This window comes from Bactrocera oleae, chromosome 5, assembly GCF_042242935.1.
Source record: "Bactrocera oleae isolate idBacOlea1 chromosome 5, idBacOlea1, whole genome shotgun sequence".
Taxonomy (NCBI): domain Eukaryota; kingdom Metazoa; phylum Arthropoda; class Insecta; order Diptera; family Tephritidae; genus Bactrocera; species Bactrocera oleae.
In genome coordinates this window covers 32,124,861-32,149,210 of record NC_091539.1, presented here as the reverse complement: position 1 = coordinate 32,149,210, position 24,350 = coordinate 32,124,861, and the positions used below count along the sequence as shown (strand labels likewise).

Sequence of the window (24,350 nt, the reverse complement as noted above, 5' to 3'; positions counted from 1 at the left end):
ATCGTTCCACTGCGACTATAATAATTGGATAATTGTGTGTAAAGAAAGTTAAGTTTCCTGAAAGTCAAATAATTTGGGGCTGTTTTTCATACCGTGTATTGGGGCTTCTACACCTTGCTGATGGAATAATGAAATACAAAAATATGCGACAGTAGTTAACAATTTTTTATTACCCGCAATTTAAGAGCATTATTCTTATACGGATCGCCTAATCTACCAAGATGACTCAACGCCATGCCATCGTGCAAAAAGGGTAAGTGTTGATTGGGAACAAATCTTGTATAAATAATTTATACAATATTGGTATATTTGATCCCATTCACCTCGAATTTTTTTTTTGTAGCTGGCCAATACATTTAACGATCTAAAGATTCAACGCTTGAATTGGCCTGGAAACTCGGACGATTTAAATTGTATAAATATTGAGCACTTATGGTACATAATAAAGTGTCAAGTTGCTTAACAGAAACCAACAAATATAAGTCAATGATAAAGATTGGTTTGGTATGGTCTCGTTATAATGAAATCAATTGAGATCCTAGTGAATTCCACGCTTTCAAGAACCGTTAGCGGTGAAAATTTATCAGTCGCTTTGAATTAACTTGACACTATTTTCTTTTAGTTAATCATGAATATCATGGAATGTACATTTTTGTTAATTTTTTTAATTAATTGGCTATTCCTTATAAAAACCATTGTCAAGAAAAATGTTTGACTAATTTACACTATGTAGCCAAACAAATAAAAATGGCTCTAATATTCTAACTTTAAACTAATTGCTCATGTGAACTTATTTCAATTATATTTGGTGGTGCGTTTTTATTGACCGCAAGTATATGTCTGTATATACATGCCATTGAAAAGTTACATTCAAAAAATATTGGAATCGTATTTTTTGTTATTTCTACTCAATATGAAAAATTTTGGAGTTCAAAACTTTCAAAATTTCACCGCTCGAAAAAAGTATTTTAAACTTTTGCGTATACGAAGAAAAGCGTTTCATTAAAACAATAACTAAATAGTCAGCCTGTTGTTTGCGATTTTTCCTCAGCTTTCCATGAGATATGTATTGTATGTATTGCTGATTTTTCCGACTCTTTTTTTATAAACAAAAGGTACATTTTTATACTCTCGCAACCTGTTGCTACAGAGTATAATAGTTTTGTTCACCTAACGGTTGTTTGTATCACCTAAAACTAATCGAGTTAGATATAGGGTTATATATATATAAATGATCAGGATGCAGAGACGAGTTGAAATCCGGGTGACTGTCTGGTAGTCTTGGTAGACATGTTTCTTGGTACCGTGAGACGGTTGGTATTGCAGATGGGCGTAATCGGACCACTGCCACGCCCACAAAACGCCATTAATCAAAAAAACAAAAAACTTGCCATAACTAAGCTCCGCAATAAGATACAAGACTGTTATTTGGTACACAGGATCACATTAGAAAGGGGCATCTGCAGTTAAAACTTTTTTTTAAAAAGTGGGCGTGGTCCCGCCTCTAATAGGTTTAATGTGCATATCTCCTAAACCGCTAATGCTATATTAACAAAATTCACTAGAAGCAAATGTTTTTAGCACTTCTATTGACGGTGTGAAAATAGTTGAAATCGGGTGGCAACTCCGCCCACTCCCCATATAACGTTACTGTTAAAAACTACTAAAAACCCGATAAATCAAGCACTAAACACGCCAGAGATATTAAATTTTATCTCTGAGATGGTATAAATTGGCTTTATAGGAACCGCGTTCAAAATTAGTCAGTGGGTGTGGCACAGCCCACTTTTAGGTGAAAACCCATATCTTGAGATCTGCTCAACCGATTTCCACCAAATTCGGTGCATAACGTTCTTTTCATGTTTCTATGTCATAGTGCGAAAATGGGTGAAATCGGACTACAACCACGCCTATTGCCCATATAACACCATTTTAAATTCCATCTGATTCTTTCACTTTCCACTATGCAAATCAGGCAACAATGACTGTATCGGGATAAAACTTTGGGTGAATAATGCGATTAAAGTATGCCACCTTGTGGCCAAAAATTATCTAAGTCGAACCAAAACTGTTTAAGCCCCTAAGTACTAAATATGTGGACCCCATTGCCTATAGTTGACCTTCTACCGAAAATATCAGTCAATCCACAAAGAAATCTCAAATGAGTATACTATATGACTTTGCGAGAGTATAAAATGTTCGGTTACATCCGAACTTAGCCCTTCCTTACTTGTTATAAACAAATAATTCTTTTTCAATTTGAAACTATTTTTTTCAGTTTTTTTAATGAAAAATGTACATTGAATCGAGTAAATCGATTAACAAATCTCCCTAAGTCGCATATACTACATATAACAATTTATTCATTCGAGAGCTCTTTATGCCGAATATATATATCTAAATAGAACAGCAGTGGGCTCAGACTTTTCCCTAGCCGTAATATACCCAGTACAGTGACGAAATCGGTCTAGGCCTTGGTCACAGGTCACACCCCATGATCCTAAATAATGATTTCCTCCCCTCCGACTGACTTTTTGCTCATTTATCCAATATATTAAATTTCAGGTCTTTTAGTTTTACTTATATAGCTTCAGCGTTATATCACTACTTGATGTAACTATTTCATTATGTTAATACGATGTTATAGAGATTTGCGCTTTTTGGCTTTATTTAATAAAACTATGAGAGTATATGGCTTATCGTATAAGTTTATAAGATACCAAATATGGCTAAAATCTATTCACGGTTTCATAAAATAACAAATAAATTCAGGAGATATTTTTTATTAAAAAAATTTTTTAACACTGAAAATGTTTTCCGCCGGCTGCGAAAAAATTACAAAGAAATTATAATACGCCTATTGCTACAAGCAGATATGATGTATGAAAATTAAATAAAAGCCGACGCCCGCTGTAAGACAATATGGCAGTACCCACTTTTATAACACACTACCTTTCAAATACAATTAAAATCTTTTCAGTTTAGAGAAGAGCTTTAACTACCCGAACAACATTTTCATATTCAAGTAAAATAACTAGCACCAACAAATCTGAAGCGAAAATTATAAATAACATTCACGCTCCCTAATTATTTTCCTTAGCCATGGATGTTTCCCTTTAAACTTCTCTCAGAGCAAAGTTTGGAAAGAAAATAAAGCGCTAAAATTATGGAGATAGTCGTAATAACAAATTAAGCAAGAAAAAAGAACAAAAGGAATCAAAATAAACTTAAAGATTGTATGGCTGCCCTCATTATAAAACAGTTCACGCTGCCATTATCGGCTATTTTGCTTTACCGGCCCGACACAGACTCAATGAAGTCAACAATAAGCGCTGCATTCGTATATTGATATTTTCTTTTATGCCAAGCGTTGCACCTTGATTAAATTCCGGGAATTATACTTATATTGAATGCAGTGCGGTTGCCTAACAACACACATACATAATGCAAGTATATACATCCATACATACGTAAATATAAGCATGCATGTATATGATAGCAAGTAGTATATAATTGTGGGTAAAGAGCGAAGATAGTCGAAAGAAGACTACACAAAATTGCGCTAATAAAACATCGCATTGCAGGTTACGCAGTTTCGGAATATCTAATGCTCAGATTTCGTGTATGCCGGAGCATACTTTATTATAAATCATTAAAAATTACACATGAGAAAAAATTAATTAATTTGATTTTTAATAAAAAATGTAAATATTATATAACTTTTGGGAAATATTTTAGAAAATGTCTTCGAAGTAGTAGGATATCAAGACTTTTGCTGTACACTGTATATTTATATATTTATGTATACCTGCATATATGTATATATGTATGTGCAGTTGTGTTCATAAAAACAGCAGTGCAACAGCTTCTTATATTTAAAGATCTTTAATGACTTGCACAGTAAACAACCGTGATTAATTTGGTAGAATAGAAACTTCAAATTATAAAACTAAAGAAATCCCGTTACTTTTGCTATCTCTATCCCTTCTATGATGCATTTTTTGTAATTTCTAAAAAAACCTGTTCCTTGAAATAGTAGTGCCTGTCGTTAGAAGTCAATAAATAAAAAAAATTATTAGATAATTGTGATAAGTGATTAAATAATTTTGTCTATCGAGAAGCTAGAATTCTTGGTAAAGCTAAAGAAACAAAACCGAACCTACGGGGATTAGAAGCTATAGGGGGATACAGATCCACAATGATTTGATCGGGGTGTCCCCCGAAAGTAACTCTGTTGACGAAGAAACATGTAAGAATAAAGTTAGCAAAAGAACATTTTAATTGGCCATATACAATACAAAATGGCGAAATTTTATGTGAACCAATAAAAAAAAAATATCTTTTTTTTAGAGGAACCAGGGTCCAGAAAGTATGTTCGTCCACAACCAAACTCGTATATCATTCTAGGTATACTAAAAAATGGTTAAACATAGTTGCCTGAGCATTATGGTATGGGCTTGCTTTTCGTACCATGCTGTCGGTCCTATACATTTGACCTGTAGCATCATGGAAAGAACAGTGTATGTAAACCAATTGAAGGATGTTATGATACCATTCTCCAGCTGGGAAATGTCTATAAAAGGACGATTAAGCGGGATAACGACCCAAAACATACGACTAAACTAGCTAAGGAGTGGTTTGCATAAGAAAAGATGCACAAATGTCCTGGTCAGCGCAGTCTCTTGACCTGAATCCAATGGAAAATTTATGGTTAAATGTTAAACATATATGGGATGTTGTCAGGATCTAATAGACTCTACGAAACGTCAGTGAATGGATGTTATAAAATGAAAGGCTTTAAAACCACATATTAGTCAATCGAAAACAATTAATATTTAAAATATGTATAGTTAACTAGAATTGTTTCTGTTTTTCCTTTAACGAAATTGGCACTACTATAGAAGACAAATTTTTAAGTTGCTTTTTTAAATAAATTGTGTTAGTAAAAAATGCTTATACATACATATGTATATTGAAAAAACAAAACTGTGTACATACGCAGAAGTAGCTAAGAAATACTTTTAAATGTAACTTCATTGTTTGTTTTATAATTAGAACCCACCTGAACTACTATTTTTATGAACACAGCTGTATGTACACAATTTGCAAAATAATTACAACGAAAGAATAGTAACAAAACCAACATTGCATGAATTTTGTTAAAAGAAATGATTTTTTTAGCAAAATACCTGCTCGGCGAGAAAGCATTTTCCAGCACAACGACTTCTTTATACGGCATACATACAGATGCATACATACGTATGTATGTATAAGCTTTGCTTTGAGACAGTAATCAATGGCGCATCGAAGCAAATGCAATTCGTGAATGCAGTGAAATGAAATTAATTAATTGGATGATTTTACACAATAAGCCAAATATCAATACACACATAGATGTACATATGTAAGTATATATACGAGTTTGCGTACTTACATGGCTGTGTGGAAAAAGTGCCTAGTGGAATAAGTGAACCAACAAGCGGTGGATTATCGCAAGTGAAGGCTGAAAATAAGATTTTCAGGTGATCAACAGCTGCAATGCCTCGTAGGATAACGAAGGGAATTACATACAAAATCACAGCTGTTTTGTTAAATTAAATACAGATTATTGACAGCAGCCAACAGGTTTCCAAGAAGCGTATGTGCTGCGCAGACAATAGAACAAAGGCGGTAGCTGCCAAGGGATTGCTTTAGCGAAGCAGCAAATAATAAGTTAAGGCGAAAAAAATGCAAGACACTGTGGCAGCGAATAGGGGAAAAATGGCAAAATCGAAGAAAAATAGATAATACCTGAATTCAAATGGAAGGAAGAAAAGAGACTGAAAGTCACTAGCGGTTTGAAGTGTAAACTGGCGATAGTAACAGTTGGGAGTCATTTATTTCGTTTATATAAGAACCGTCCGTATATATATTTGTACATACATTTCTAACACTTTTGAGCAAAAACGAATAGACTGTCAACTGTGATACAAAGTGTAAAATATATTTTACAAGATGTACCTTTTTCATTCTAAATTGATTATACAAACAATTCAAATACTACACAAAAATATACTATTATCGAGAGTTGCATTTATTTATTTTATTACATGAATTTCAAATATATATCTTACACATTGACCGATATTTTCGGTAAAAAGGCATTGGAGTCCACATATTCAGTACCTAGGGGCTTGAACAGCTTTGGTTCGATTTAGACAATTTTTGGTCACAAAATGGCAGACTTTACGGGGATTATTCAATCGTAAAGTTTTACCACGATACAAGCATTGTTGCTTGATTTGCATGGTGGAAAGTGAAAGAATCAGATGGAATTTACTATGGTGTTATATGGGACATAGGCGGGGTTGTAATCCGATTTCACCCGTTTTCGCATAGAAATATGAGAAGAATGTTATGTACCGAATTTGGTTGAAATCGGTTAAGCAGATCCCAAGATATGGATTTTCACCCAAAAGTGGGCGATCCCACGCCAGTTACAGCTTGCACAGACGGAAGGACGGACGGACAGTCACCCGGATTTCAACTCGTCTCTTCATCCTGATCATTTATATATACATAACCCTTTATCTAACTCGAATAGTTTTAGGTGATACAAACAACCGTTAGATGAAAAAAACTATTATACTCTGTAGCAACATGTTGCAAAAGTATAGAAAAGGTACGCATTTGGGTTTTAGGAAAGTTAGGAAATGTTGCACTTATTATGATTCGAAGGCTGAGAAAAGAACAAATAAACATTTTCGTGAGAAAAGAGAACACGATAAGAATATCCTGTGACTTGAACTTTTAATTAAATTTTTACGAAACTATTTGCCGGATTAGTGTAAAATTTTCGGAGAATATTTTCAAATATACATACATATGTATGTAAAATTTTGTGAAATTCACAAGTGAATATAACTCCTTAAGATATTCTAATTATTAATGAATTAAATTTTATGCCTACTGACCTTCAAACACTTAGACTTAAATTTATTCCCTTCACTCTTTAATATGATATAAACCATAAGGCTTGGTAGAGCAATTGTTATGCAATTTTTTTCAACTATTGAAATATTCGTAGATTTTTGTGTGTTATATAGCTTTGACTCACAAAAGGCATCAGACGAGGGTCTTAGTACCATATTTAGTGAAAATTTTGCAGCTGCATATACATACATAAATATATGAACTCATATTCCTGCATAAGTTTTAAACGCAAAAATCAAGGCTACCTGTTTCTAGAATGAGTGAAATACAATACCTTAGCGGAAACAGCACATTCAAGCATTTGTATACAGTACACATACATATTTTATTTCTTACATTCAAGAGCGACAGCTTAAGTCTGCGAATACGAGACGAATGCAGCCATCCTCATCTGGTGAGACAAAGTATAGGCTTTATGAATAAAGCAGTTGGCAATTGGCCAGTTTCTAAATTGGGTATTTTTGGCAGTCGTACATTTTTTTTATTCTCAACTTGCATGGGTATTTCTCGATACATATATCCTGCAATTTATTGCGAGAGTAATTTTTATACATAGTACACCTCGATGACCCTATTTAAGGTGCAATTGCGAATGAATTGGAAAATCGGTAAAAGTTTGAAAACGATTAATCTCTTTTTGTGAGTTTTGGGGTAGAAAAGGGTACAATTGTATATCGTAGGACATGATCAAACATATCGAAACAATTCGCTCCATATAAAAAAAATTAAAAATGACAGTAGTCATATGTCCTTCAGACTAATCTTGAACTTGTCGCATATGTGTATTAATGTATGTACATATGTATATTTATATGTACCATATACACATACATATGTATAGGTATAGATCTAATCATTCCACGGTTTTCTATATGAAATAGAGATTTAAAATCTAGGACGTAAAACAGTAAGAAAACAAAAATTGTGAGTGAATGGTGGTCGAGTAAAAGTTGGGTTATATGACTGATCCCAAGAGAGGGTCGCCCCTGGACTAATTATGATCAGTCCTTTGCGAAGCCAGAAAATTAACTCCAGTAATTAAATTTTAAGTGTTGACAAAGTGCGTTTTACTCATTACAAATCTGCGTAGGCATTTCATTTATAATTTATCAGCTCACCTGGATGTGTGGGTTCAAGGTGTTTTAGCCTTGTTCTCGCAAAGATGAAAATGTTGATTTCTACCTCGTCTTCCTTCAAGCAATTAATGTCCGGTAAGAGAGTTAACCTTACCTCATAGACACAAATAGGGCAATGTCCACTTATAATATTTACAATTAGGGAAAGTAAAGTCGCTCGGAGTGTCAAGGAACCCCCCAAAATAACCGCAGTCGCTAACGCCACGGACTTGGAGGAAGCTAAAATTGCAAAAGTCCAACCTCAAACTGTTCTTAACTTTTTTTTTCAGATAAGTCTTTTCCAGATGAGTCCAAATTTAGTTTATTTGAATCCAATGGTCGTCAATTTGTATGTCGTAAGGAAGTCTAAAATAAAATTTAATAAGACTATGAGCATGGAGAAAGATGTGAGGAAATTGCGTTGATAATGCTATTTTCATAGATAGAATTATATAAAAAATAGATCACTAGGCAATATTAAAAATTAATTCGACTCTGTCAGGTGTTATTCTTGTGTTGGCAAAACTTTATAATAAAAAAATGTTGCGAAAGAATTCATTATTCATTATTTCGATGTGAATTCGTGAATGGATAACAATCAAACTTGGTATCTTATTAACTTAGTGTTATATAGAAAGTGGTTTGAGTCCGATTTGGCCTATTTTCATACTGTAACATGAGAATGTCAGGATTATGTTACCTACCCAACTTACACAAAATTTGGTAATTCTATTAATAAAAGACTGCAAACCACGATAGAGGGCACAGGTGTACGAGTGCATACAAAGTATTAATTTTCCTTCAAGAGTGACAAGATTTAAATTTATGCAAAGCGTACAAGTTTTTTTTTGGTTTTCGAGGTGAAAACTGAATTTAAAACAAGTAAGGAAGGGCTAAGTTCGGATGTAACCGAACATTTTATACTCTCGCAAAGTCAAATAGTATACTCGTTTGAGATTTCTTTGTGGATTGACTGATATTTTCGGTAGAAGGTCAACTATAGGCACTGGGGTCCACATATTTAGTACTTAGGGGCTTGAACAGTTTTGGTTCGATTTAGACAATTTTTGGCCACAAGGTGGCATACTTTAATCGCATTATTCACGCAAAGTTTTATCCCGATACAGTCATTGTTGCCCGATTTGCATAGTGGAAAGTGAAAGAATCAGATGGAATTTAAAATGGTGTTATATGGGAAGTAGGCGTGGTTGTAGTCCGATTTCGCCAATTTTCGCAATATAACATAGAAATATGAAAAGAACGCACCGCATGTATATATTATGCACCGAATTTGGTTGAAATCGGTTAAGCAGATCTCAAGATATGGGTTTTCACCTAAAAGTGGGCTGTGCCACGCCCACTGTCTAATTTAGAACGCGGTTCCTATAAAGTCATCTCATACCATCCATAAAATTTAATGTGTCTGGCGTGTATAGTGCTGGATTTATCGCGCTTTTAGTAGTTTTTAACAGTACCGTTATATGGGGAGTGGGCAGAGTTGCCACCCGATTTCAACTATTTTCACAAGGTCAATAGAAGTGCTAAAAACATTTGCTTCCAGTAAATTTCGTTATTATAGCATTAGCGGTTTAGGAGACATGCACATTAAACCTATTAGAGGCGGGACCACGCCCACTTTTAAACAAAATTCTTAACTGCAGATGCCCCTCCCTAATGTGATCCTGTGTACCAAATAACAGTCTTGTATCTTATTGCGGAGCTTAGTTATGGCAATTTATTTGTTTTTGATCAATGGCGTTTTGTGGGCGTGGCAGTGGTCCGATTACGCCCATCTGCAATACCAACCGTCTCACGGTACCAAGAAATATGTCTACCAAATTTCATAAAGATGTCTCAATTTTTACTCAAGTTAGAGCTTGCACGGACGGACAGACGGACGGACGGACAGACAGTCACCCGGATTTCAACTCGTCTCTTCATCCTGATCATTTATATATATATAACCTTATATCTAACTCGATTAGTTTTAGGTGATACAAACAACCGTTAGGTGAACAAAACTATTATACTCTGTAGCAACAGGTTGCGAGAATATAAATATACTTGAATTGCATTATGAAACGGCCTTTCTCTCACTTTTGGATGTAACTCAAGAGTTTTAATAGCTTAGGAGATAAATTACTTCAAAGTCAAACCACCTTCGTGTACAAGTTTTTTGTGGTTCACTGTATGTAGGCATATACATATCTCATTGTATTAAATCACAATCATGAACAATATGTCAATTGTTGATTTGCTATTCGATCCTTAAATGTTACAAGTTTCCCTAAAAGGCTAAAGCCACAACTAAAAAAAATTAAACTTAACAAGATGTTGATACAAAAATGGTAAAATCAACAAACTACTCTGATATGAGCTCTGAATTGCATATGGTAAATACGCACGCATCGAAAAGTGGAAGGTTACTGGTATTAATATTCAAGGATATCTTAACAATGGAAACAATTAAATTATGCGATGTATGTATATATGATGTATTTATACATATTAAAATCAAACAATTGTACAAATTGGGATATTTTAAGTAAATAGTCCAAAGTGTTTTAATTTAGAGTTTTAATGTAGGAAGTATACTCTCTCCAAAGTGTAACAGTTTTACAGAGCTGGTGGAGCAGCCGGAAACCAATTCATCTCGTGCTCCCGTTGGCTTACATCAAATTTCCCTAATCTCGACGCTGTCGACTTAATGAAAAGTTCACATATTTTAAGAATTTTTGAAATATTCTTATGTTGGCCTGTTTTTAAAGTTATGTATGTTTGATTCGATTGTTTATAATACATTCAAAACAATTTCTTGGTTTTTAAAGAGTAACGGCAACGTTTTTAAACGCGAAAAAATAATTTCCCTACTAGAAAAGAATTATGACACTATTGCGCATATGCAAGTGCTGCCCGTTTGTTTGGTGATCAAATATAGTTTGTTCGATTCGCTGGAGAGTAACGCTTGACGAACCGAAGACAGCCTATATGACAAATGCTACAAAGGGTTAAAAATTAGATCTGTATAATTGTACTTGGTAGATTACGCCTCATTATTCGCTATGGCCTTAATGTAAGAAAGTATCCAACAAAATCGATTTTAATCTCTTTTGATTGACCAATGTTAAAAGTTCCATGATTCACTTATTTTCCAACTCGCTAAGTAGAATATGTAGTAAGCTATATTGCCGCCATAAAATAAAAATAATGTGAAATTCAAAATCAACAATAAAGTTAACCAGTAAAAATCCAACAAAGAGAGTAAAGAACGTTTTTACGCCATCTAAAAGTTCTAAACCACAGCTAAATGAAAATAAAAACTTTCACATTGAATTGGCTTATCGTTGCGTAAACCAAAAAAATAAACAACAAAGCATTCATAATTATAACCCTAAAAATCAAGTTGAATAAGAATGAAATACGGAGAATAAAGACCAAATCCAACTTGATCGTGCTGAGCCGCAAATTGAGGCGCGTTGCAGTAAATAAATAGACCACTTGATAAACAAACCAAACCAAATGGTGAACGCAAACACTACGCGGGTGAATGTGATCCATATTTACCAAATAGTACATGTGACATGGGGCATAGTGGAGGCCACAATGGAAAGGTGCAGTTTATGTTTTCCACAAATATATGAACGTGTATTGATGTATATATTAACGCACACGTTTATTTGTTCTATACATGCAGATAGATATGTATATAGGTACATACATATGTATGTGCAGTACATGACTTTACATATCAGCTGCTGTGCCAGCAACGAAGAGATGTTCTATGCAGTAAGCCGGTGTTCAAGTGGCTGAAAGCGAAATGACAGATACCGAGGCTTCAGCATATAATTACATATTGACATATGTACGTATGTATGTATTTATGTAGCTTTTGAAAGTACATTTATTTATTTGTTACTGGTGGCAGTATTTACTTTTGGAAATGCACAATTTACTTTTTACACAAACAGCTGCAGCAACTTTGATTAAAACAGGAGGGGCGTTACAAATTTTACAAAGATACGATGTTAGTATATAAATATATATAATACAAGTATAATATGTTCATATATTAAGCAAGCGCAGAGATTTTTCGAAATTATGTTCAACAAGTCCTATTATCGAAACTCGAAATAAAAAGCCTAACGGTTGGCTCGATATGTTTAATCTTTTTATATCTAATAAGATCATTTTACTTTTCGGCCATCACCACTTGGCGATTTGTATCGATTACCCTTTCACAAAAATAAGTTCTCTTCCGGGCTTGACGACTCTAACCTTTGGTGACAGAGGTGTTTAAGGAGGTTAAATACTTAGGCCTCACATTTGACTTCACCTTACGGTAGAATAGGCATGTGGAAATAACACTGTCTAAGGCTACAAAAGCACTCATGGTATGCAGACGCCTAGCCGATAAATCCTGTTGCTGTAAGCCCAGCATCATAAGGTGTCGTATCGTTACGTATGGGAACGGTTGCTTGGTCATCGAAGGCATCGCAGACTTCGGTAAGACTTCAACTATCAAAGCTGCAAAGACTTGTCTGCGTCTGAGCCTCTGTCAACCATGCTACTTATGGCAGTAGAGGGGTATGGAAAAGGGAGGATAGTTTCGGCTTAGGACGGCCTTATGTGAAGATACACCACTGGTCTTTCTTCTAAGAGACGGCGTTACGAAGAGTAAAAGTAAGGCTGATTGGAGTGATTCCACACTTGATCGACTACTGAGGCTCAAGACCCTTGGATTCATTTATGTGGATAAGGACGACAACACCTCAATAGCGCCTAGCAAGTTCCTGGAATTCATAAGTGTGCTGGGCCTTTGGGGATATATGTGATCGAGGAACTGTCTACTGACTCTGGAAAAGTAGACATTTTAGATGTATTATACTTGTACATATATTACTAGCAAATCTTCCTCTAGTGATCCAAACCAGTTGCGTTACGATTTTTCATAATTTTCAAAAATCATTGTTTAATTAATGCTCTGCGAAAACGTTTTTTCCAAATAATAGCTTCGGGGTTTCAATTTTTTGTTTTGGCAAGTACTTTCAAAGCTACGAGCCTTTCGTTATTCAAATCGCTCAATCAGCGCTTATGTGTTTCTCCAAAATTTTCCTTTCGTTTAGGAAGCCCCGAAGTAAATGTATTTTGTTAATATCATAATTTGTTTTTATTTTTTTTATTTTTGTCATAAAATTTTTTTTGTGAAAAAAACAAATACCAGGTTTTCATGACACCTACAAGTAGATACGTAATATTTAAAATAGAAAAAATATGTACCGCTGTTCGCGTACGTGCATTTACATATGTATAAGTATATATTTATTATTTGTAATTTGATTAACTCCTAATCAAATTTGTTTACTGTAATGATTGCACTAAAAGGAAAATTATTTCTGCCGTTGCCCCGTTTCGTTGATCCATATAAAATCAATAACATACACAACTGCGCATACAGAACTTATCATTTTTCAAACTATGTAGAAAAATTGAGACATCACAGAATCACTGTAACTTTCATTCAAAATGCTAATTTGAAGAAAAAATGTCAAAGCAACACGGAAGTCCTTCACTTTAAACTGAGTCTAAAAAGTTCACTATTTTCAAAGGTTTTTATTTAAATACATACATCTTAACCCCGTTAAATGATACCTATTATACTGGGGTTGGCGTTGTTTCAAACTTACTCCATAACATTTCTCCTGATAACTGAGATGATTTTGTATGAAAACATTAACACCTAAGATCAAGTAAAGCCTTTTAGCACTAATTTAATTTATAGATATCTACAACATTAATATTTGGATGGGTATAAATCCCAAATCGGGCTATTTATGAAAGAAAATTCAAAGTAGAAAGTAAAGTAGACCTATGGACTATGTTACACAAAAAGTGATTAAAGGTGTGAGGCACTTGATCCGATTTGGTTTGTGGGGTTAGATCGTTTTTAATAAAAAATCCACATATAGTGTAAGCATTTTTTCTTAACCCCGATTCAAATCAGGTTTCAGGCTGTCATTTATTGGTAAGATTGCTGCAATGTATCACTTTTCCAATTCTATTATATTTTTAACAAAAAAAAACTTTAGATGTAATATTTTTTTGTTCTCCCTTTTGATTACAAAAAATGGCAGCAAATTATCTTGGTTGGTCCTGAGTTGAACGTTTGGCAAAGAAGAAACTTGAATGACAACCAATGCTCACTTATCACTTCCGCAGCTACATTCTCTCTCTACTATGTTACTGATGTGTTTCCATGCAATTATAACCCACTTTCTCATCGCTTTTGTAGGGAGTGGGCTGAAACGTCAGCGCTTTTATTTACAGTGCTCGATAATCAAACGGTGCTTACACTACCTGTTATAGTCAAACATGTGAGCCTTTATCATACTATGAATCTATGGTATATTTACATACAAGTATGCACATCCATATTTCAGTGTTGACATTCAACAGCTTTATTTGCCGGTAGTTAAACATCTACTACTATCAACTATCACTAACGTAGGTGTCAATGGCAATATTCTACATTAATTCCAATTAATTAATTATTCCTGATTATAATGGGTATGTACGAGTATGCATGTTTAAAGCTAAGGAAATATTAATTTATGTAATTACAAAATTCTACAACTTCTTGAGATTATAAAAAGAAAGGTTACCTATTAAAAAAATTTTAGAAAAAACAGAAAGCAGTTAATATTTTCGAAAAGGGACACCATCGGTTTCAAATCTATTATCACATAATTTCACGAGGGTAAAATAGTACATCATATGACGACACTTTTCAAAATGCTACAGTCTTTTTTAATACATATTTAGTGAATTAATGTAAAATAGATAATTATAGCAGATAACAACAAAATCATCGAGGGGTTATAAAATTTAAATTATACAATTATATATTGTACATACGTTCACATGCTCCGTAAATCAATTACGGTAACGACATCTTATTAGCTATCTGAATCTAACCGAAGTACTATTAATTCTACTTTTTCGGTTAAAACTCTAAAATATCTGCTAATAACAGTTCATGTTTCGAATATTTATTTTTTGTCAACAGGACTAGATATGTTCATTCATTTAATTTAAGAAATTTCAGGTAATAAACATTGTATTTTTTTTGTGTAATACTCTAAGAAGACGCATTTTCCTAGTTTTGATTGTATAAATGGGAACCAACACTAATGCCTTATACCGTAATTGTTGATTTTGTTAGGCACCGTTTTGATTCACTGGGTTCACACAATGTGCATAATACGCATACATATTATGAACGCATGTATGTAAGTACATATGTATGCGTCATAATGTGGGAGCATAATTTTGCCCATTGTAAGTCTACAGCTGTTGGTGCCGTGTAAAATGACAGCTAAGTACAAATTTCATCAAAAAGAAAATGAAGACTGAAAACAAAATAATATAATGCATTTTCAATCATTTTAAGCCAAAACATACACACATTTGTGCTCACTGCTTCTGACGGAGTGTCATTGTTAAAGCAAACTGAAAGACGAAGCCAACTGCATTTCGCAAGAGAAAACAGGTACGCAAACTGAGAATGAGAGAAGTTGCAACAGTGAGTTGCTCTTATTGTATTCCACTTTACACGCATGGTTATTTTATACCTGAACGTTGACGTAAAACTCATGCATATGAATGTTTCGTCATGAAGCTGCCTATACACATACATACTTATGCGTGTATAAATAAGCGTATGTTCATAAACCTATGTTTAAATAATTAGCTCAAGATTTAAAGATGCGTGAGAAGTATAAACTATATGTAAAATTACAAACATACATATGTACATATATGCGAATGTAACAGAATCCAGGTGTGGTATGAAAGGTCAACGTATTAAAGTTGTTACGTATGTATGTACGTATATTGTTCGTACCTCGCTCAAACGATTGCCGAAATATAACAACATTAAAACTATTGTATTACATGATACACACAGATACCAGTAATAGTAAAAATAGTAAAAGTAATGATGTTATGTATGTACGTATGCATTTATTTGGTCAAGCCTCTGCTCCTATTTATGTTATGCTTACAGAAGTAGAATGCCGCTTACGACTTTTGACCTACAGCATTTTTTTTTTTATATACTATGTACATACATACATATATAAATATATGGTAATTACCTCAACTGAAAAAAGTCCGCTGGTTAACAATCTTAATGCAAGAATCATGTGTTTGTGCAAATATGTCGCGTTTATGTTGTCAACAAATCCTTTTTTTTTTAAACATACGTTTCAACACTCACTATTTCAACACTTTTATTGCATCTTTGAATTTTCGACGATTTTAAAGTACATACCACCATTACCACTTTCCTAATTTCACATAAAAGCACTTAATTGCACATTCATATTTTTTTCCGCACTTATTTTTCATCGAACTGACTTTTGTAATACTTCCACTTTTACTTAATTTTTAACAAAATCATATATCGTCGGTTTTAAATTATGTGATATTTACACATTAATAACTTCAAATTAACCTTATGAGGATAATATACAATTTAATTCCGTAGAAAACTGCACTTGTTGTAATAATACAAACTAGACAACAACAAACTGTTTACACTGTTTGCATATACGCCGCGCTCGAAATAAAACCAAATTTCTCCTTTGTACGTTGATCAATTTGTATACATGTGTATGGAACGTATATTTAAATACTCGATCAGTGGAAGGCATATTGTTGCTGGCCTAACAAAAAGAGACAGGCACTGTCATGCACTACTTTGGTTATTAGCTCCGTTGGTTTTGCCGTCGCTGAGATGTTGCCATACTAAAAAATTATTACTTACATTTACTGATACAAAATAAGTCTTATGAAATGGTTTTTATATTTGAATTCAATTCAGTGTACTACAATTAGCAAGACTATATTTTTATTCATTATTAAAACGGAAATTTTTTGACATTCATCTTTTATTTGTAAATTTGCAATACGACCCGTAGCAGAGAATGTTAATGAATAGAGAATTCGCAAATGTTAAATCAAATCTTTTTGTGTACTAATTTGTAATTGCAGATGAGGGAACATCGAAAAATATAACTTCGAAAAAGAAAAATACACCACATTGTGCAAAATGCTATAAATAGACACAAGGAATATTCCTAATGAAAAGTCGTTGCGCATACCTATTTAGATTTATGTTTTCAATTTATATGATATGGCAAAATTTATAATTGTGAAAAGCCTTCTGAATTAAAAATCTGTATTGCCGGTAAAAACCCCAGAGTTTATAATAAAATAAACCTTTAATAGGCAATTTTTCCAACTTATGTATGTGCGTTGAGTGAGTAATTACTTATTGAGCAAATGATAACATTAAAAAGGTGGCTAAGCGGTCGCGTTTCCACTTTTGTGGTAGCTTAGGTCTCTGACGCAACTAGTCCACACTAGAAAGCGCTAAAACGGAAATCTTAGATATTATGTTTGCGCCACCTGTCGGCAAAGAGTAGTAATATCAGAGATGTTAACAGAGAATGTTAATGAATAGAGAAGGAGCAAATGTTAGCTGTTCTAAAATGTTAATTACGATGAAGGAACATCGAAAACGCGCAAGTTCGAAAATAAAATTTCACCACACTATCAGGGTACGAAACGAAATACACCACTATATAAGCAAACTGTATACACATACATATGCACAGATGTTCTTTGATATGCGCATAAACAAAAATTGAAATAATAAAAACGAAAGTAATTGACTTCCGACAGGAAAATATAAATAATGAGGGAAATAATATTAAAATAGAATTCAAATATCATTTAATAAACAAGGGTTATAAAAATAAAAAAGACTATATAAAAATATGATAGATTTGAACTTAGGCAAAATATTTCACGTTGCAATAAACAAGTCTGCTATGAACTCAAACAGCTATTGTTGTTTACTTGCTTCAAATGTTCACATGTCCATATGTGAATATTCTTGCAATTGCCTTCTTTTATTCGCATTTCCAAATATATAATATTTGCATATATGTACATATGTATGTCCCTCAAAATGTCTTTCGCAAAAAATCAAACATTCGCGCAAGTGACAAAAAACCGTAGACAGCATCATCGGCCAATAATATTCAATCGAACTCGCGGCTTATTTTCTAAGTATTTCATATAACAACGACAACAAATTCATTCATAAGGAACGTGCGCTGCTTCAAAGCAAAGTGCGTTCGTTCATAACTCTGCGCCGCGCTATTTTTTCTGTACGACTGGTAAACCACATTTGGTTTTCATATAGAATTCCTACGGCAAATGCGCGAAAATAAAAATGAATGAAATTGAATTTGAATGTCTTCAGTAAAATTGAAGAATCAGCAAAATTTAAATTTTACAATTTGTGTCACTGAAAATCCTACCGTCCCCCTCGCATTTGTATGTTGCCCACAAGCTGCTTCCTCACAACATTTTCTAAAAATCAGAAATTGAAGAATTTGTCTGATGTTCACTTCAGAAAAGAGAATTGGCAACATGACCTATTAGCGAGTTAAAATAATATTTTAATTTTTTTCATATTATGCACTATTTATGGCATTAAATTAAAAAAATTATATAAAATTGACATGTATATGAAATCATTAACTACTTCTATATATTCTAAGCACAGTCCATATAGTACTTTTATATGTTTACTTATTATCATTATTTCATAGTTTGTCGATTTAGCCCATTTTATCTAAATACGACGCTATGAAAATTCAGCCCAATTGGTAATCACAATATTTCAAAAGAGCATAAGTCAACTTTCAATAGCAAACCACTGCAAAAAGGACAAACGAACAACATAGCCGACCGACATTGTCGTAAAATTGTCGATTGAAACAAATTTTGTCAACTCCGCCACGATGCGCAAAATTCGGCGTCAATATGTATGCGAGCTCATATGTGTATATGTATGTTTGTCGACAAAATCGTCATTTGGTTACTTTCAACAACACAATGTCTGCGCGAACTCGCCGTTATTTCGTTGGCTTGCCACCATACACAGAGGCGTGTCAAGTGAGGGCTCATAATATATTAATATGTTGCTTAATTTGTATTGAAAAATACTGATGCATTTATGAATTATTTTCGTAATATAAAATATATTATAGGTATATATATATAAATACACATATATTCATACCTATAATCGTTTTTAGACTAAATTCGATAATTAATATATATATCTGAAATAATTATGGGGTAAATATGTACTTAATGACCCCCACTTCGTAGGGGGTTGGGGTTGTAAGGGGTGACACAATTAAGTGTCCTTTTTATGAATTCGAAGGAATTACCCGTCGGTCACCCCTTAAAAAAAGTAATGTAGATTACAAATCCGTGAGCGGAAAGTGAATTTTTTCAATAATTTATGTATGTACAAACAGCAGCGAAAAGGATTTTGACGCGATTGAATTATGAACACCCCGGTTTTGGACCGACCAGGGTTATTTTTTTGAAGCGGGGCCGAAGGCCGCCAGTGCAGAAAGGAGTTTGATGCGATTGAATTATGAACACCCCGGTTTTTGACCGACCAGGGTTGAATTTGGGAATATGCTGTTTTCACGAAATTTTAACCCTTCATATAATTTTTTTGAAGGGTGGCCGACGGCTAAATCCACTGAAATTGTATTATATTATTTTAACTCGCTAATAGGTCAATTCTCCTTTCTGAAGGGAACATCAGACGAATTCTTCAATTTCTGATTTTTAGCAAATGTTATGAGGAAGCAGCTTGTGGGCAACATACAAACGCGAGGGGGATGGTAGGATTTTCAGTGATACAAATTGTAAAATTGAAATTTTACTGAAGACATTCAAATTCAATTTCATTCATTTTTATTTTCGCGCATTTGCGGTAGGAATTCTATATGAAAACCAAATGTGGTTTATCAGTCGTACAGAAAAAATAGCGCGGCGCAGAGTTATGAATTAACGCACTTTGCTTTGAAGCAGACGCACGTTGTTTATAAATGAATTTGTTGTCGTTGTAATATGAAATACTTAGAAAACAAGTAAGGAAGGGCTAAGTTCGGATGTAACCGAACATTTTATACTTTCGCAAAGTCAAATGGTACACTCGTTTGAGATTTCTTGGTGGATTGACTGATATATTCGGTAGAAGGTCTATAGAATAGTAGGACTATAGGCACTGGGGTCCACATATTTAGTACTTAGGGGCTTGAACAGTTTCGGTTCGGTTTAGACAATTTTTGGTCACAAGGTGGCATACTTTAAACGTATTATTCACGCAAAGTTTTACCCCGATATAATCATTGTTGCTTGATATGCATAATGAAAAGTGAAAGAATCAGATGGAATTGAAAATGGTGTTATATGGGAAATAGGCGTGGTTGTAATCTGATTTCGCCCATTTTCGCAATATAACATAGAAATATGAGAAGAATGTTATGTATCGAATTTTGTTGAAATTGGTTAAGCAGATCTCAAGATATGGGTTTTCACCTAAAAGTGGGCTGTGCCACGCCCACTGTCTAATTTTGAACGCGGTTCCTATAAAGTCATCTCATACCATCCCAGAGATAAAATTTAATGTCTCTGGCGTGTTTAGTGCTTGATTTATCGCGCTTTTAGCAGTTTTTAGCAGTACCGTTATATGGGGAGTAAGCGGACTTGCCATCCGATTTCAACTATTTTCACACCGTCAATAGAAGTGCTAAAAACATTTGCTTTTAGTGAATTTTGTTATTATAGCATTAGCGGTTTAGGAGATATGCACATTAAACCTATTAGAGGCGGGACCACGCCTGCAGATGCCCCTCCCTAATGTGATCCTGTGTACCAAATAACAGTCTTGTATCTTATTGCGGATCTTAGTTATGGCAATTTATTTGTTTTTGATTAATGGCGTTTTGTGGGCGTGGTAGTGATCCGATTACGCCCATCTGCAATACCAACCGTCTCACGGTACCAATAAACATGTCTACCAAGTTTCATAAAGATATCTCAATTTTTACTCAAGTTACAGCTTGCACGGACGGACAGACAGTCACCCGGATTTCAACTCGTCTCTTCATCCTGATCATTTATATATATATAACCCTATATTTAACTCGATTAGTTTTATGTGATACAAACAACCGTTAGGTGAACAAAATTATTATACTCTGTAGCAACAGGTTGCGAGAGTATAATAAGCCGCGAGTTTGCTTGAATATTATTAGCCGATGATGGTGCGTCTACGTTTTTGTGGCACTTGCGTTTGATTTTTTGCGAAAGACATATTGAGGGATATACATATGTGTACATATCTCTCTATTATATATAAAAGTTTTCTGCTGCTGTCGAGAATCAACTAACATAAGAGCGAGCTAGCTCGCTCTCGGCGGGGGGCGGACGTAGGCGAGCGAGCGAAGCGAGCGTCCCGGAGCGTAGCGGAGGGCGCCTAGTATTCAAATATATTTGAACATGCGAATAAAGGAAGGCAATTTCAAGAATTTTCACATATGGACATATGAACATTTAAAGCAATTAACAACAATAGTTATTTGAGTTCACAGATTAGACAAAGTGGTTCGGATATGGTCTGTGGTGCTGTTGTATCAGAGAACTTAAAACATATATTTTTATATACTATTTTTTATTTTTATAACTCTTTTTTATGAAATGATATTTGAATTTTATTTTCATATTATTTCCCTCATTATTAATATTTTCCTGTCAGAAGTCAATTTCTTTCGTTTTTATTATTTAAATTTTTGTTTATGCGCATACCAAAGAACATTTTGCTTATAGAGTGGTGTAGTTCGTTGCGTACCCTGAAAGGTGTGGTGACATTTTGTTTCAAACTTGCGCGTTTTCGATGTTTCCTCATCGTAATTAACATTTTAGTACAGCTAACATTTGCTCCTTCTCTATTCATTTACGTTCTCTGGTAGCGCTGTTGGGCATTTAACCGGTATTCTAACCAAATTTTGTAAATCATTGTTTGCATTCACAAATTCATTCATTGATGTATGCTATTATACGAGTTTGTTCACATAAAAGGTTTTTGAGGCGAAGAAAAGCAAAATATTGGGCAACACTCTAACAACCAGCAGTTGCATGATATTGTCTAGCTATTATCTGCTATTTTTCAGTCCCCTGATGTTAATTGTGGACATTTGGTGAAACACTCTCATCGTTTTCAGTACCCCTCCCAAATATGGTGAAACACGCTCATCGTTTTCAGTTCCCCTGCGAAAAGTGAAATATTTTGATAATGGCCGCACTGTGAACCTTCTCTATAATCTACATTCTCTGTATAATCTACATTCTCTGTATGTCAAGAAAGGCGAGTGGAGTGGAGAATTCATTCATATCATGATATCAAAAATACGAGAGTGGCAGCTCTGTAATATTTATTGATCAGCTGATAGAGTAGAAAATATTAGATTATTTTGCTTTGCATTTCTTGATAAATATAAATTAAAACGTCACGGCATCGCGTTGTTATTGTACTTCACTTAATAAAACCTGTTTCTTTTTGATTAGTCAATTAATAAGACTATTAGATATACATATATAATCTTTCCAAGTGTCGATGAGTTGCACTTTATCGCTGTCAATCAGTTTGGGACGCCGTTCGCTGCGGATATATAATCGTGTAACGCGTTTTATTTCACTTAAACGTTATTATTCTTTTGAAATCGATATGACGAACGTTGAAATCCCGGGTCGCGCGCTTCACTATGTGCTCAAGATTGGAAATCGTGGAAAAAATGCATATTTCTTCCGAGATATACTTGGTATGAAGGTACTAAAAGTTGTTTTACTATAGTATGTTTTTCATTATTTTGATGCAATTTTTTTTTAAAGGTGCTTCGACATGAGGAATTCAAAGAAGGTTGTGAAGCGCAATGTAATGGGTGAGAATGGCATTTAGTATTTATAAATTATATATCGTTAATATTATGTATATCTGTATTAACATTTATATAGACCTTACGACAACCGTTGGAGCAAATCTATGATTGGCTATGGACCGGAATCTTCTCATTTCGTAATTGAACTCACTTACAACTATGGTGTAAAAGAATACGAATTGGGTAAATACATTCAATAAATACAACGTAGTTTAAAGCAGATAATTGTCTAGCTTGTAGTAATATATGTAATATGTAGCTTGCTTGTATATAATTCGTGTACAAGTTTCAAGCGTATCGTATTATTTCTTATATTTATCTAGTAATTTATATTCAGTTTTTTATTTTATAAAATAACATTTTTTTTTACAATATATATATATATTAAAAAATGTATTTGAAGGTAATGACTTCGGTGGTATAACCATTAAGTCCAAGGAGACAATTGAACGAGCGCGGTCCCAAAACTACCCCATTTCGGAGGAGAAAGGTTTACATGTATTAACATCGCCTGACGGCTATAAATTCTATATAATTGAAGAGCCTCAACCTCAAGCATCTGATCCTGTAATGAGCGTCATCCTACACTCAAGCAATTTGGCAGCATCTAAAACGTATTGGCATGAATTATTAAAAATGGAAGTGGAGGTAGAAGATTCTAATGTAATAACACTATCATACGGCGAAAATCAAACACGTTTAACTTTGAAGCAATTAACCGATCCTATCAATCGGGCTAAAGCATATGGTCGCATTGCATTTGCAGTACCGTTAAATGTTCAACCTGCAATTAATGCGATTATTCAGCAAGCGAACGGCACCATATTGACTCCTCTGCTTACGCTTGACACACCGGGAAAGGCAACCGTGCGTGTTATCATTTTAGCTGATCCCGACGGACACGAAATATGTTTTGTCGACGAGGAAGGCTTTTCTGAATTGTCAAAAGTGGAAGTAGATGGCGATAAGAATCTTACAAAATATATTCAAAAAGATCCCTTCCAAGAGAAATAATAACTTATTAGTTTTTAATATGCACTTAACTACAAAATAATATGTAATAAAATTACACTAAAATTGAATACTGTTTAAATTTGTATATATCTAAAAATCTTTATATTTTGATCACTTAAAATACAATTTCACGTTTTCAAACTTTGTTTATAATAGCGAGAAATGGAAAAAAACTTAGTACTTATTTTTATAATAAGAAGAAATGAAAAGAAAAAACTCTTTGTCAGGAATGTATGCCTGTAGTTACCTTTTTTTTTAACAAATTCTGGAAAAATATAAATTAACCTAAACCCAAAATTAAAGTTCGTTAAACGCTCTGGTATTTTTGATGGTGTATAAAAAAACAGTAAAACAGTACCATAACAGTAAAAAA

The 24,350-nt window shown here is 33.8% G+C and overlaps 2 protein-coding genes across 6 annotated transcripts in view; one reads left to right on the top strand and one right to left on the bottom strand.

The window, feature by feature from the left end:
- The window catches only part of RhoU, a 74,271-nt gene extending 57,466 nt beyond the window's left edge, over positions 1–16,805 (bottom strand). The window contains exons 1-2 of one of the 5 annotated variants that reach the window (XM_036371857.2): positions 16,241–16,795; positions 8,091–8,453 (exon numbers count right to left, since the gene is read on the bottom strand). The gene's annotated coding sequence lies outside the window, so the exon portion shown is untranslated. Of the gene's footprint in view, positions 1–8,090; positions 8,454–16,240 lie in introns of all 5 variants that reach the window. The other 4 variants (XM_070109591.1, XM_070109590.1, XM_036371858.2 and 1 more) reach the window with 4 other exon arrangements.
- Positions 16,806–22,496: 5,691 nt separating this feature from the next.
- Positions 22,497–24,045, top strand: LOC106621911 (glyoxalase domain-containing protein 4). Its single transcript, XM_014240935.3, has 4 exons — positions 22,497–22,854; positions 22,917–22,966; positions 23,040–23,146; positions 23,367–24,045. The coding sequence occupies exons 1-4, from the start codon at positions 22,642–22,644 to the stop codon at positions 23,975–23,977; spliced, it is 981 nt and encodes a 326-aa protein (XP_014096410.1). The 5' UTR covers positions 22,497–22,641; the 3' UTR covers positions 23,978–24,045.
- The last annotated feature ends 305 nt before the right edge of the window (positions 24,046–24,350 follow it).